Genomic DNA, 13,389 nt, shown 5'->3' with positions numbered 1-13,389 from the left:
GCGAAGCGTCCTGTTCAAAGGCTCCACCAAGAGTGAGGCACCCCCTGTTGTGCTGTAGTTGTTAGCTTTTAGGAATAATATCGCTGAACCAGCTGATGTGGCTTTTCCAGAATGGCCCATTATTTATTGTTATCCCTAGCAATTAGCCTGCCTCTATAGTCATGTATGTCCCTCAGGGTCATAGAAGGGAACCTAAATCGTTCCTTCAGAACTAAATATACTATTGTCACCAGCAATCGGTAAATCAAACAATGAAATTTAATGAAATGCTGCTTGAGTAAGAAATAAGTTATTTCATGTAACTATCATATATGTTCTTCTAATGAAAAGAGATGAGAAAAGGAAAAAGAAAGTAATTTTGGCGTAGGAGTGGTATAAGAGTGAGTAGGATAAGCCCACCTTGCTTTGTTACTGTGCTACAGTAACTGTAAATCACAAGTACTGATTCACTATGAAATATGTTATGCACAATATTTGCATCTTTCAAAAATGTTCAAAAGTATGCATTATTCACATAGCTGGACACTGAAATTTGGTGTGGATGATTTATAATTTTTATTTATTTTTTAAACTGGGATACTACTGTTAAAACTGTACAAAGCTCAAATGTAGATTACAACTGATGCTGTACCACAAAACATGTCTTTCACTGCATTCACCATACAACAATACACAATATATCCTGAGTTGTTCATGAGTATTGATACAGTTGACACGAGAAACAAATTTAAGTTTTATGTGAAGTTTTTGAACCAAGTTTTAGAAAGTGAATTTATCTGACACACACAATTTTATTCAGACACAAAGTTAATACCGAAGTCTGCTTAGATGTGTAAATAGGCATGTGAAATCCATAGATTTGGCATGTAACTCGATTTGTAACATCTACTAAACTAAGTGTTCCAAAAATGAGCACTGTAGTGTTGTTATATCTCACAAAAATAACATAAAACTGTAGAGCACAGCAAGGCACATTGGAATCTTTTTATTTCTCTCCTTTTCCACTACTCCCCTTTCCCCACCTCTTCCCTGCCCTCCATCTAACCTGCAGCACTTCACTGTCCGCCACCCCACCATACTATCTCTTCCCCTCCCCACCCCAGCCTCCTCTTTACCCCCACCCAGTTGCCACTCTCAACATGCAATGGTGCTGCCGCTCGAGTATGGTTTCAGTTGACTGACACTGCAGTTGTGTGTGCGAGTAGAGCTTGCGTGACTTTCTCTCTCTCTCTCTCTCTCTCTCTCTCTCTCCCTCTCCCTCCCTCCCTCCCTCCCTCCCCCCCCCACTCTCTCTCTCTCTCTCTCTCTCTCTCTCTCTCTCTCTCTCTCTCTCTCTCTCTCTCTCTCTCTCTCTCTCTCTCTCTCTCTGTGTGTGTGTGTGTGTGTGTGTGTGTGTGTGTGTGTCAGTCATCTATTGTTGATGAAGGCATTAATGAACAAAAGCTTTAATTGTGAGAGTCTTTTTGTTGTGCCTATCTGTGACTCAGCATCTCTGCTATATGGTGAATAACATTTAGGATTCTGATTGGACTCATTACATGCGTGGCTCTTTCTGTTTCCAGTTCTTGACTGTGAAAATAAATGTGCCTAATAGTGTTCAGAATCTGGTTCATTGTTTATGGTCTTCAGTATTGTAATTGCAACTTTTGCTACATGGCTTACATTTTGAAACTAAGAAATACATTGTAATCCCTTTTCTGTAGCTTCACATAATTATTGTACTATAAATACAGCGAGTCTTATATGCCACTGGAATTTGCATTTGTAACTAGCTCTTTTGATGAATTGCTTATGTCATTTTTTTTAATGTTTCTGCAGGTGTTCTGGATGATGATGCAGACATTGGAACCCACAAAATTATGAAGATAAAGCCGTTAAGTCCTCCTGGTAGGGCACATCTCTTGCAATTAGCTCTGAATGCTCATGTGAGTGATGCAAAACTGACAGCACATCTGCGCACACTTCCACTGGATGAGGTGCTACTCTTGCTGCGTCATTTAGTTTACCAGCTGCAGCAAGACGTGACTGATGTTCGGCTGCTGAACTGGTCGTGCACAGTGCTTGATGCCCACTATCAGCAGCTGCTGCTCAGCAGAGACAACCAGGTTGCCCAGTTACTTGCCGCCTTCCATCAGATTGTCATTGGAAATGTGAGTCCAGTAGCTGTTTGTCTAATTCATGAGACTTTGAGCAAATAATGCATAATGTAGCAGTAGCAAAATGGTTGGCTCATATCTGATGTGCGTGACTGTATCATTTAGAGTTGTATATTATACAGTATTAGATCAACTGAAAAGATATTTGAACTTGTGTATACTTCATGCACCCATACATGCATAATTAAGTGGCTCTTAGGCTTTGAACAGGATTATGATGGTATACCAGCACTTGACTGTTAGATGAAGTATTGATTGTGATTAGACAGATATGAAGTTAATTGCTTTTAGAACTGTGGAATTCAAATTCCTTTTTCAGAGCAAAATCTTTGAAAGTACAAACATACACATTTCTGTTTTATTTGACCCATTTTTTTCCAAATTAAAGAAAAATGATGGGTTACTATTCTCTAGTATTCATGCAGTGCAACTTCCACTATAGTTACTTTGTTCGTTAAAGTCACAAATATCTTTGATCAGTTAAGTAATTTAAATGGAAGTTAATCAGTGTCAAGACTTATTTGTGATGCTGCATCATGACTGTAAGTAGTGTTTCAGATTGAGGAAGGTGGGAAGGTAGGAACAGTGGGAATAATAAGATTCGAAGAGGGCTGCGGAATTGGAGGTAACTGGGGGAGAGGGGAACACAAACATGGGGTCCTGGAACCAGGTAAAATATTTGGGGATGGTTGAGGGGAAGAGGAGGAAGGAGGAAGAAGAGAAAAGGGGAGGGGGTAGCAAGGAAGGAACAGGAGGTCAAAGGAGGAGTTAAAAATACAATTAACAGAGGCTAGGATGGGAAGAGTGAAGAATGTCTGAAACAGAGGATAGGGGAGGAAGAGCAGTAGGGGCACAGGAAAAGCCGAGTTTAAAGTTGGCAACAGCGGGCATGCATGACAACTGATTTACCTCACACTGCAGCACCTACATCATTGATAATGGTTTGATCTATGGGAACGTTATTAGAAGAGGAATAGGATGAAGATAGAACTTAATATAATGCAAGAGGGATAGGTTGTTGGGAAAGATAATGAATAAAGAGAACACTACCACTTCGGCTTGGTTAACAGTGATAGAGGGGAGGTCAGAATTGTGGGAGGTTATGGCCTGGAAGGTTAATTTTTGGGCTAGACCCGGCAGATGTTCCTACCTGTGAAGGTGTTGCTGAGAACTAGTGCTGGTATGAGCTGTAGTGTCCATGGGTATTTCAGCTGGGGTTTTGCTAAGATAGGGATTATAGTTTTTGAAGTGGAAAGTATAAGAGGTGTTTAAAAAGAAACAAGCCAGAGGCATAAGTACAAAAACCAGTACCTGTATGTAAGAAGTATTGACCCTGGCTGTGTCTCGGCTGTTGAGACACTTGTTCTGGTACAGAGTGCCGCAGGTTTCAAATCCGTGCGAGACGGCGTGGACCTTGATTACCACTAGAGGTATCTGCAGCCGTCACAGCGTAAGCCTTGGCTGTGCGCGCTCCTGGCCCGCGTATAATGTGAGGGCACCGCTGTAGAGCACGTGGTCCCAGTGGCCAATAGCAATGTACCCTATCTTGCATTTAAGCGCCTGCCTCTCACTCAGGGAGGCAGTCTGATATTCGCGTGAGTCTCTCGATATATCGCTTACAGACATTGTGTTTGCTTTGCTTATTTCCGTGGACAAGTGGACGTTGTTGATTTCATGAGGTTTTTTTATTGTGACCCCGTTGCTTCTTGCGTGTTGTTGTTCTTGGTGTCTTGCTCGGTCGTCTGTCATTGTGCGTGTCCATCCTTTCCCATTCGTCTGTCTAGTTTGTTGGCGGGCCATTCCTGTTTGGTGCCTCTGGCTCGTTTCTTTTTGAATGCTTCTTATATTTGCCTTTTGCAATCTACATTTTCTTTTCTTTTCAAGATCCCTTATCCCTGCTGTGGATTTTTTTTTTTTTTTTTTTTTTTTTTTTGGGGGGGGGGGGGGGGTTGGAATGTTGTTCAGCACATTGATGTAGGTTGCTGAAAGCTTTTCAAATAAAAAGCACTATCATTTTTTGTGATCATTGAGAACAGGAAGAAGCCACATGATATTAGGTCATGCTGGTAGGATTGATAAGATAGCACTGGCATTTTTGCCACTGTGTGAATTGTTAAATTGCCTTGGTGTAGGTGGATATGATTTTTCTTTGACTGGGGGCATTTTGAAATCCAAGAAGCAGTGACTTGAACCAAATAATGTGTCTCAGTCACCATTTATTGCACATCTAGTATCCTGATGAACAGTGGTTGGATATCCTGTTATTTACTTCCATATGGTGATATTTATATCATTATTGTGAAATGAAGAGCTGTACAATTAAAATTAATACCACGTGAGAAAAAAGGCTGTAACTTTTTGAAACAAAAGCAAAAAAAGGAGAGAGAAATAAAATATTTCAAAGTAATGGAATGCACAATTAGTTACTCTGAATTTTGAATCAGGAGTAGCAAAAGATATAGTGGAAAAACTGAAAAGTGTAAAGGGCCATAAGGGCAAATATTCAAATTCCTAAAAAGTGGTTGTGATTTATTGTACCTGATGTGCGGCATCAGGGCACCCCGCCTTCAGTTGCTGGTCTGGGTGTCAATCTGTATAGAATTGATGTGTTTGTAGACACACCAGAAATGCACATGAAGCCTCCCCCTTTCTGCCAACATTTTTCAGTAAATGAATGTTGCTTTCTTGAAGTGTGGTGAATGGAAACTTTCAGTTTGGTTGCGATCCATGAATGACGCATTTACTGTATTGACTTGGAATGAACCTGAACTTCGTTAATTTTGATAGTTTCCAGAATTTCTTGACTGCATAACCCTTTTCCCTACACATTGGACTATGCAGAATACAGATGCACGTATTAAATAAACCACAGTCTGTAACTACTTAAATGAGTTTACATGTAACAAAGAGTCTAGAATAACACCAGCTCAACTCAAATTAAATGGTAGCCTACCAGTATTCATGGAATGGTGTTCATATTACTGAAGACTGCTCTAAATTGAAATTAATTGGATTTTATATAAAAAAAAAAGTTCATTTGCTTCCACAGCAACATCTTCAACTCATTTCGTCTTAGATGTATGCTTTTCAAGTTCTGTAAGATCCATGAGGATGTTTATGTACACCGTGGTCCCATCATAAAATCTGATTGGTGGTTTTGTAGCCTCACAACTGACCAACACTCGCATTCAAGGGGAGGCAACTTGTGAGACTACAGAAATTGTGTATGAGTAGATATGAAAGTTTGTCCAGCATTCTGTATTGGCATGACCAACACTAACCTCACACTCAAATGATCTAAACTTGGAGTACCCAATACATGACTGTTAAAGTTAGTATTGAACATAATAGCAGGAAATTTGGTACTTGTCTCATCGCATGAATTTATTGTATTTACTCTGTTATAGGGCAAGGCTTTTTCTTCAATTCATCATTCAAAAATAGAGGCTTGTCTTAGATTCACAGACTGAATTATTGCTGCTGAGGTCAATGTTTTTACATTGTGTAAAAGATCAATATAGGGGTCATCCTGCTTTGCCAGTTGGGGTCATGTGCAGGAATTTGAATGAGTGTGGGAAGGGGAATGGTAAGTGGGCAGCGGATTTCGTGTGCTACCAACCATGGGAATGTATACCACATACCTCAGCTTTTTATGTACTTCTACCAATTTTGAACTGAAGTTTGCCTGAATCCATTTGCAATTGGAATTGAACTGACTTTAAAATTGGACAAATACTCAAAATAGTACTTATTTCTAAAGGAGAGGTAAAAGTATAGTTAAGGCCCAGTGGCATATGTATGTGTGTTGTGCAGCAGTGTTGTCAGCACACACCATGAGATATAATGGAAACGAAGGAGGTTTGTCAGCTGAAGGTTCGAGGGAGCAATAATAGCCAAGTATTTGTGACAACTAAGATCATTAGTTTAATTACTGCTTGTTCCTTTGGCAGTAAATATTGCTGTGCTATTAGGTCCCAACCTAATCCTAGCCTCATAATTCGTGACATATTCAGAAAAACAGTGAAATATTTGTGACAACAGTGAAGAAGAGAATGGTTTCAGTTTCAGTGTTAGAAATTCATTGGCTCTTTGCTTGCCTGCCATTGTTTACGTGAAAGTATCATCCCACTGACTACACAAAACTTAACATCTTGCCAACTTGTCTGCAGTAGACACACCACAGTTGCTGGTCCTGTTCTAGGAAATACAGATGCCACTGTCTTGGGTAGTAAGCAAAGAAGGAAGTGAAGATAAAAATTGATGTAAACTGTTTCTTTTTGTTTATCTTATTTCTCCTTGTATTATCAAAATGTACACAACAATAAATGGTATAGGTTTAGAATAGGTGTAACTTTAACTTCTAGGCAGATACTCTGTGCCAACAAAACAGTTTGTAATTTTGAATAATCAGAATATTTTAAAAATAAAAATGTCTCTTTAAAAAAATAGGGGATTAGTATATTCTTGGTCATCTTATGCTCGGGTAAATACACTATTTGGATATCTCTTTTTTAAAACCATAGTGATTCTGAGCTTAGAGGTGAGAACTGAACCTCCAGTATGCACTTGTCTTTCGCCATCAACTTGCTACCAAATTACAGTAATTCTTTATCCTTCTCATCTTTTCGTTTACTAAACAAGGAAGCGCAGTGTTTAAAACATTGAATTCGTGTGTGGGAGGAGTGAAGTTAAAATTCTGTCTGGCCATACAGATGTAGGTTTTCCATGATTTCCCTAAATCATGTTAGAAGGTCTGTTCTTTTGACAAGGATAAAGCTGCTTTATTTTTCCTTTCTTATCCAACATGTGACAGTCTGCTTTCGTTAGCGGTTCTACTCGGTTCTGACGAACCTCTTGGTCTCATATGTTGCTGTACTGAAAAAGTATCGTGGAATTGAATTTTAAAAATGGCCAATACAAATTTGCAGTATACTGTAGTTGATGGCTAGTTCCAGTTCTACAATTTACAATTTACAATTTATACAGCTACAGGCATGCGGATCTCTTCCTTTGGGAATGCATATGGACGAAGAATCACCCAATCATTAAACACCATCAAAGTATTGGTTAAAGTCAGTGGTGTAATGTACAGTGACAGACACATGAAAGTAAATTGCACTCTAAATAACTTGGAGTATTATCACCAGCATTAACAACAATTTCCAATGAACGGAATTAGTAGATCATAACACTTTCAAGTTGTGTATTTATTAGCTCTCCCAAGATTTTAAAACATAAAGATATTACTTAGTTTCAGTCTGTTTACAAACATATGTGTCACACCTATCATATTTTGGTGCAGAATTTCACTTTAACCAGCACTTAGATGTTAGCTAAGTGCTTGCCAGTCACAGACTCTGAACAATGTGACAGAGATGTTATATGTGTATTTGGGGTAGGGGTGGCTATTTAAAGACAGATGTAAGAACATGACGTGAATTATAAAACTACTTAATGCTTTGAAATTTGGCTGGGTTAGATTTTACAGTTTTCCATGGACTCGTGAGACTCAAGTATTGTTTGATTTATGGAAAATGTTGCAGATTAATAATTCACAAATGTACATGGATATTATTACTATGCGTCATCTGAAATCGCTTCTTTACAATTATGGCATCCACCGTGAAATAAAAATTTTATGATTCTAAATTATTTGAAATCTTAATTACTGACTGAATTGTCATCTGAAATCGCTTCTTTACAAGTATGGCATCCATCTTGAAACAAAAATTTTATGATTGTAAATTATTTGAAATCTTAATTACTGACTGAATTGATTAGTGAGCGGTATTATATGATTCATAAAAAATAAAGCAATTTATTTATTTATTTATTTAATCGTATGGCTAGGGCCACATGTCGGGCAGGCCGTTTGCTGCGTGCCGGTCTTTCAATTTGATGCTACTTCGGTGACCTGCAGTCGATGAGGATGATACGATGATGATGACAGCACAACACCCAGTCCCTGGGTGGAGAAAATTCCCCGACCCAGCCGGGAATCAAACCCGGGCCCAGAGGATTGACAATCCATCATGCTGACCATTCAGCTACCGGGGAAAGACAATAAAGCAATAAAGTTTATTGTTAAAAGTTCCTTATTTTGCAGCCATTAAGGCAAAATAGATAACTGAAATATTGAGGGGTCTGAATTATTTCAGTTATGTCAATTATTTCATAATTAATTGCAGATAATTCCAAATATGTTCTCAGAAAGTTTGGAGTGTCTGCTTTTGAATGAAGAGTTACATTATCTCCTCTGCTCCTTATTTGCTCACAGTGCTTTACCATTATTTGACAATGCCGGAACTTCAGTTCCTATATAATGCAAGAGTTCACTATGCAGGACAAGTCCTAGAAAAAATTAATGAACTGGGTTGGGAAGTTTTGCCTCGCCTACCATATTTGCCCATTTTGCGCCATTGGATTTCCATTTATTCCATTAGCAACAACATTTTCTGAGTGGCAAAAAATGTGAAATGTGAGTGATGCCCAAAATGCCATCTTCAGATACTTTTCTCAAAAACTAATTGATTTTTGTCGATCTGGAATTAAAAATTTGCATACTAGACGACAGAAGGTTGTTGATAATGAGAGCAATTAAATAACTGATTAAAAATAAAAACTTGTTAGCACTTTATCTGTTTGAATTTTAATGCAAAAAAAATACATTACATTTTGGTCCCCCTAATATCTCTTTTTAATAGTTGGAACTGCCTTATCCTCCCTTCCACCACCTGAGTTTCCGTACTTTAGCTATTGTGTTTTGTACTTGCCCCACATTTCAGTAAAATAATTGTTGAACCAGTAATCTCCCATAATGTTGCTGTATATTACTATTGATCATTATCAGTATCGCGTATTTTAGTTGAAGTAAATAGCTGCTAACTGTAATTGATTCAAGAAATCATTTTATTACAAACTAAACTCTCTATTTGTATTATGTTACAGTTGAGCTGCATGAAGGATCTTGAGACATCAGCAGCAATTCTTCATAGGCTGAAAGCAGGAAAACCATTGAAGAAACGACAGTGTAGTAACAAAGCATACTCAATTGAAACACTTCGCCTGTATTAATATATCGTAGTTGAAAATAAATGTTAAAATTTACTTTGTTTGTGTGATTAAAAAACCTTAGAAGTTCTATGTGCCTTGGTTACTCAGTGATATAGTCCCACACCACTGAGAGGGTATGAGATTTTCCATTATTTGATTGGTAAGAAATTTATATATATAAAGAAAGAAACTCATCTGATTAATAGGAAAATGCTATACTAGTTTGATGTATAAATGAACAAGCATGTATAGTTGTCCATTTTTGTAAAGTTGAGTAGAAAGATTATTCCGAGGTTTAGAACTATATTTATTATTAGCTGATTAAAATTACTCTGTGATTAATGCTTCAGCGAGTTGAATGGTAGGGGCCAGGTGTCAGCCAATCACAACTGCTTCTTAGGCTCCATGTGGTTGCTGTGTTGCCTGTCCTGCAGGAACAAGTGTTTCCATGTGAGGGAGGCAAGAGGGGAAGGGAAGCACTGTCATTGCTCTCTATACAAATATTTTTATGCAAATAATGCAGAACTGTACATGTTGTTGAAGTTAGTCTTTGGTAAAAATTGTTTTTTCTGCTCAGAAATACTGAAAAGAAAAATGTCAGATTCATAATCTTTATCACACAATCATAAATAAACTATTTGGTTGAAAGCTTCAATTCCTCTACCGATTACAATCTCAAATCATAGCTTGCGTTTAGTGGTCGTAGTTCTTATGAGGTTTTGAAGTTAAGAAACCTAAAGCAGTTGCCTAAATATATACAAGTCCAACTTGTTCGCTTTTGAGTGATGAAGTAGACAGTGCACAGAAAAGGTCCATTCCAAGTCCATGAGTGCAGAGGATAAGTATAAGGAGGAATGAGGAGATATACCACAAGACTTTATAGATAAGCCAACCAATGCTGTTCTTATGTCTGTGTCTAATGTTTCTATTCATAGGCCAAACAAGCATAATGCGTCATGTCACAATTGCGCTATACGCAGAGCAAGCTAGGCAAATAGATTAGATCCAGTTTTCGTTCCGTGAACCCAAAAATGAGATGATTCTTGTGGGTGTGGAACATGTCGGGAAGTATAACATAAAAATACATAGAATGTGTGTATATAATAATTTGTCAGGAAATCATCATGATATGTGAATACATTATAGTAAATTGGAACTGGCTAATATTTACAGAATTAATACACTACCATAATGAAACATAGTTATGAAATCGTACACAAAATACCTAATCTTGACTGATGTGACCAGGTGATGTCAGAACTGAAATGTAACAGACATTTTTATGTAAAATGGTCTAACAGTCCCTGTTAAGATAATTACACACTTTGCTCTCTGAAAACTTTTGCTTGGTTTGACGAGTTACCCGAATATATCATCCCATATGGCATAATGAAAGTATGCAAAGTTTTTTAATATCTATATCTTCTACATCTGATGTCATTCGCATTGCAAATAAAAGCGTGTTTAGCCACTTCAGAAATTCTGTAGTATGCCCTTCCCAACTAAATTTATTATCGAGTTGTAATCCCATAATAATAAATTTAGTTGGAAAGGGCATACTACAGAATAGAGTTATAATCCCAGAACCCCCCATGAATCATGGACCTTGCCGCTGGTGGGGAGGCTTGCGTGCCTCAGTGATACAGACAGCTATACCATAGGTGCAACCACAATGGAGGGGTATCTGTTGAGAGGCCAGACAGTCAACCACAGTAGTACAAGTTTATATGCCAACTAGCTCTCCAGGTGACAAAGAGATTGATGAAATGTATGATAAGATAAAAGAAATTATTCGGATAGTGAAGGGATACGAAAATTTAATAGTCATGGGTGACTGGAATTTGATAGTAGGAAAAGGAAGAGAAGGAAATGTAATAGGTGAATATGAAATGGGGGTAAGAAATGAAAGAGGAAGCCGCCTGGTAGAATTTTGCACAGAGCGTAACTTAATCAAAGCTAACATTTGGTTCAAGAATCTTGAAAGAAGGTCGTGTACATGGAAGAGGCCTGGAAATACTGGAAGGTTTCAGATAGGTTATATAATGGTAAGACAGAGGTTTAGGAACCAGGTTTTAAATTGTAAGACATTTGCAGGGGCAGGTGTGTACTCTGACTACAATTTATTGGTTATGAACTGTAGATTAAAACTGAAGACACTGCAAAAAGGTGGCAATTTAAGGAGATGGGGCCTGGATAAACTAACAGAACCAGAGGTTGTAGGGAGTTTCAGGGAGAGAATTAGGGAACGATTGACAAGAATGGGGGGAAAGAAATACAGTAGTAGAAGAATGGGTAGCTTTGAGAGATGTAATAGTGAAAGCAGCAGAGGGTCAAATAGGTAAAAAGATGAGGTCTCGTAGAAATCCTTGGGTAACAGAAGATATATTGAATTTAATTGATGAAAGGAGAAAACATAAAAATGCAGTAAATGAAGCAGGCAAAAAGGAATACAAACGTCTCAAAAATGAGATCAACAGGAAGCGCAAAATGGCTAAGCAGGGATGGCTAGAGGACAAATGTAAGGATATAGAGGCATATCTCATGAGGAGTAAGATAGATGCTGCCTACAGGAAAATTAAAGAGACCTTTGAAGAAAAGAGAACCACTTGTATGAATATCAAGAACTCAGATGGAAACCCAGTTCTTAACAAAGGAGGGAAAGCAGAAAGGTGGAAGGAGTATATAGAGGGTCTATACAAGGGTGGTGATCTTGAAGACAATATTGTGGAAATGGAAGAGGACTTAGATGAAGATGAAATTGGAGATATGATACTGCATGAAGAGTTTGACAGAGCACTGAAAGACCAAAGTCAAAGCAAGGCACCAGGAGTTGACAACATTCCATTAGAACTACTGACAGCCTGGGAGAGCCAGCCCTGACAAAGCTCTACCATCTGGTGAGCAAGATGTACGAGACAGGCAAAATACCCTCAGACTTCAAGAATAATATAATAATTCCAATCCCAAAGAAAGCAGGTGTTGACAGATGTGAAAATTACGGAACTATCAGTTTAATAAGTCACGGCTGCAAAATACTAACACGAATTCTTTTCAGACGAATGGAAAAACTGGTAGAAGCCGACCTCGGGGGAGATCAGTTTGGATTGCGCAGAAATGTAGGAGCATGTGAGGCAATACTGACCCTCTGACTTATCTTAGAAGATAGAACAAGGAAAGGCAAACCTACATTTCTAGCATTTGTAGACTTAGAGAAAGCTTTTGACAGTGTTAACTGGAATACTCTCTCTGTCAAATTCTGAAAGTGGCAGGGGTAAAAAAAATACAGGGAGCAAAAGGCTATTTACAATTTGTACAGAAACCAGATGGCATGAAAGGGAAGCAGTGGTTGGGAAGGGAGTGAGACAGGCTTGTAGCCTATCCCGGATGTTATTCAATTTGTATATTGAGAAAGCAGTAAAGGAAACAAAAGAAAAATACAGAGTAGGAATTGAAATCCATGGAGAAGAAATAAAAGCTTTGAGGTTCGCCAGTGACATTGAAATTCTGTCAGAGACAGCAAAGGACCTGGAAGAGCAGTTGAACGGAATGGGCAATGTCTTGAAAGGAGGATTTAAGATGAACATCAACAGGAGATAAATGAGGCTAATGGAATTTAGTCAAATTAAGATAGGTGCCACTTAGGGAATTAGATTAGGAAATGATACACTTAAAGTAGTAAATGAGTTTTGCTATCTGGGGAGCAAAATAACTGATGATGGTTGAAGTAGAGAGGATATAAAATGTAAACTGGCAATGGCAAGGAAAGTGTTTCTGAAGAAGAGAAATTTTTTAACATCGTGTATAGATTTAAATGTCAGGAAGTCATTTCTGAAAGTATTTGTATGGAGTGTAGCCATGTATGGAAGTGAAACATGGACGATAAATAGTTTGGACAAGAAGAGAATAGAAGCTCATGGAGAGCTGCATCAAACCAGTCTCTGGACTGAAGACCACAACAACAGCAACAACAGCAATCTCAGAAATGTAACACTGCCAACCTCTTCTGTCTGCGTGTCTTCATATGTTACACACATTCTGGAAGGAAATCTCTTACAGGTTCTGAATGGCATATAGTGGGTTTTTTCAAAGTTTAAAGAGATTGAATTAGCTTTTAACCATTTTTAATGTCAGTGATAATTTGCTTAGCAGCCATTTCTAAATCTGTGCTTGACTTACTGTT

The 13,389-nt window shown here is 38.1% G+C and overlaps 1 protein-coding gene across 1 annotated transcript in view; it reads left to right on the top strand.

Annotated features, from left to right (window-relative positions):
• Positions 1 to 9,297, top strand: part of LOC126229545 (nucleolar protein 11-like) — an 88,632-nt gene extending 79,335 nt beyond the window's left edge. The window contains exons 8-9 of the mRNA XM_049942310.1: positions 1,819 to 2,150; positions 9,105 to 9,297. Coding sequence (XP_049798267.1) covers positions 1,819 to 2,150; positions 9,105 to 9,230 — 458 coding nt within the window. The 3' untranslated portion in view covers positions 9,231 to 9,297. The remainder of the gene's footprint in view (positions 1 to 1,818; positions 2,151 to 9,104) is intronic.
• The last annotated feature ends 4,092 nt before the right edge of the window (positions 9,298 to 13,389 follow it).

This window comes from Schistocerca nitens, unplaced genomic scaffold, assembly GCF_023898315.1.
Source record: "Schistocerca nitens isolate TAMUIC-IGC-003100 unplaced genomic scaffold, iqSchNite1.1 HiC_scaffold_375, whole genome shotgun sequence".
NCBI lineage: Eukaryota > Metazoa > Arthropoda > Insecta > Orthoptera > Acrididae > Schistocerca > Schistocerca nitens.
The sequence above is the reverse complement of the archived record's forward strand: the minus strand, read 5'-3'. Positions and strand labels throughout refer to the sequence as shown.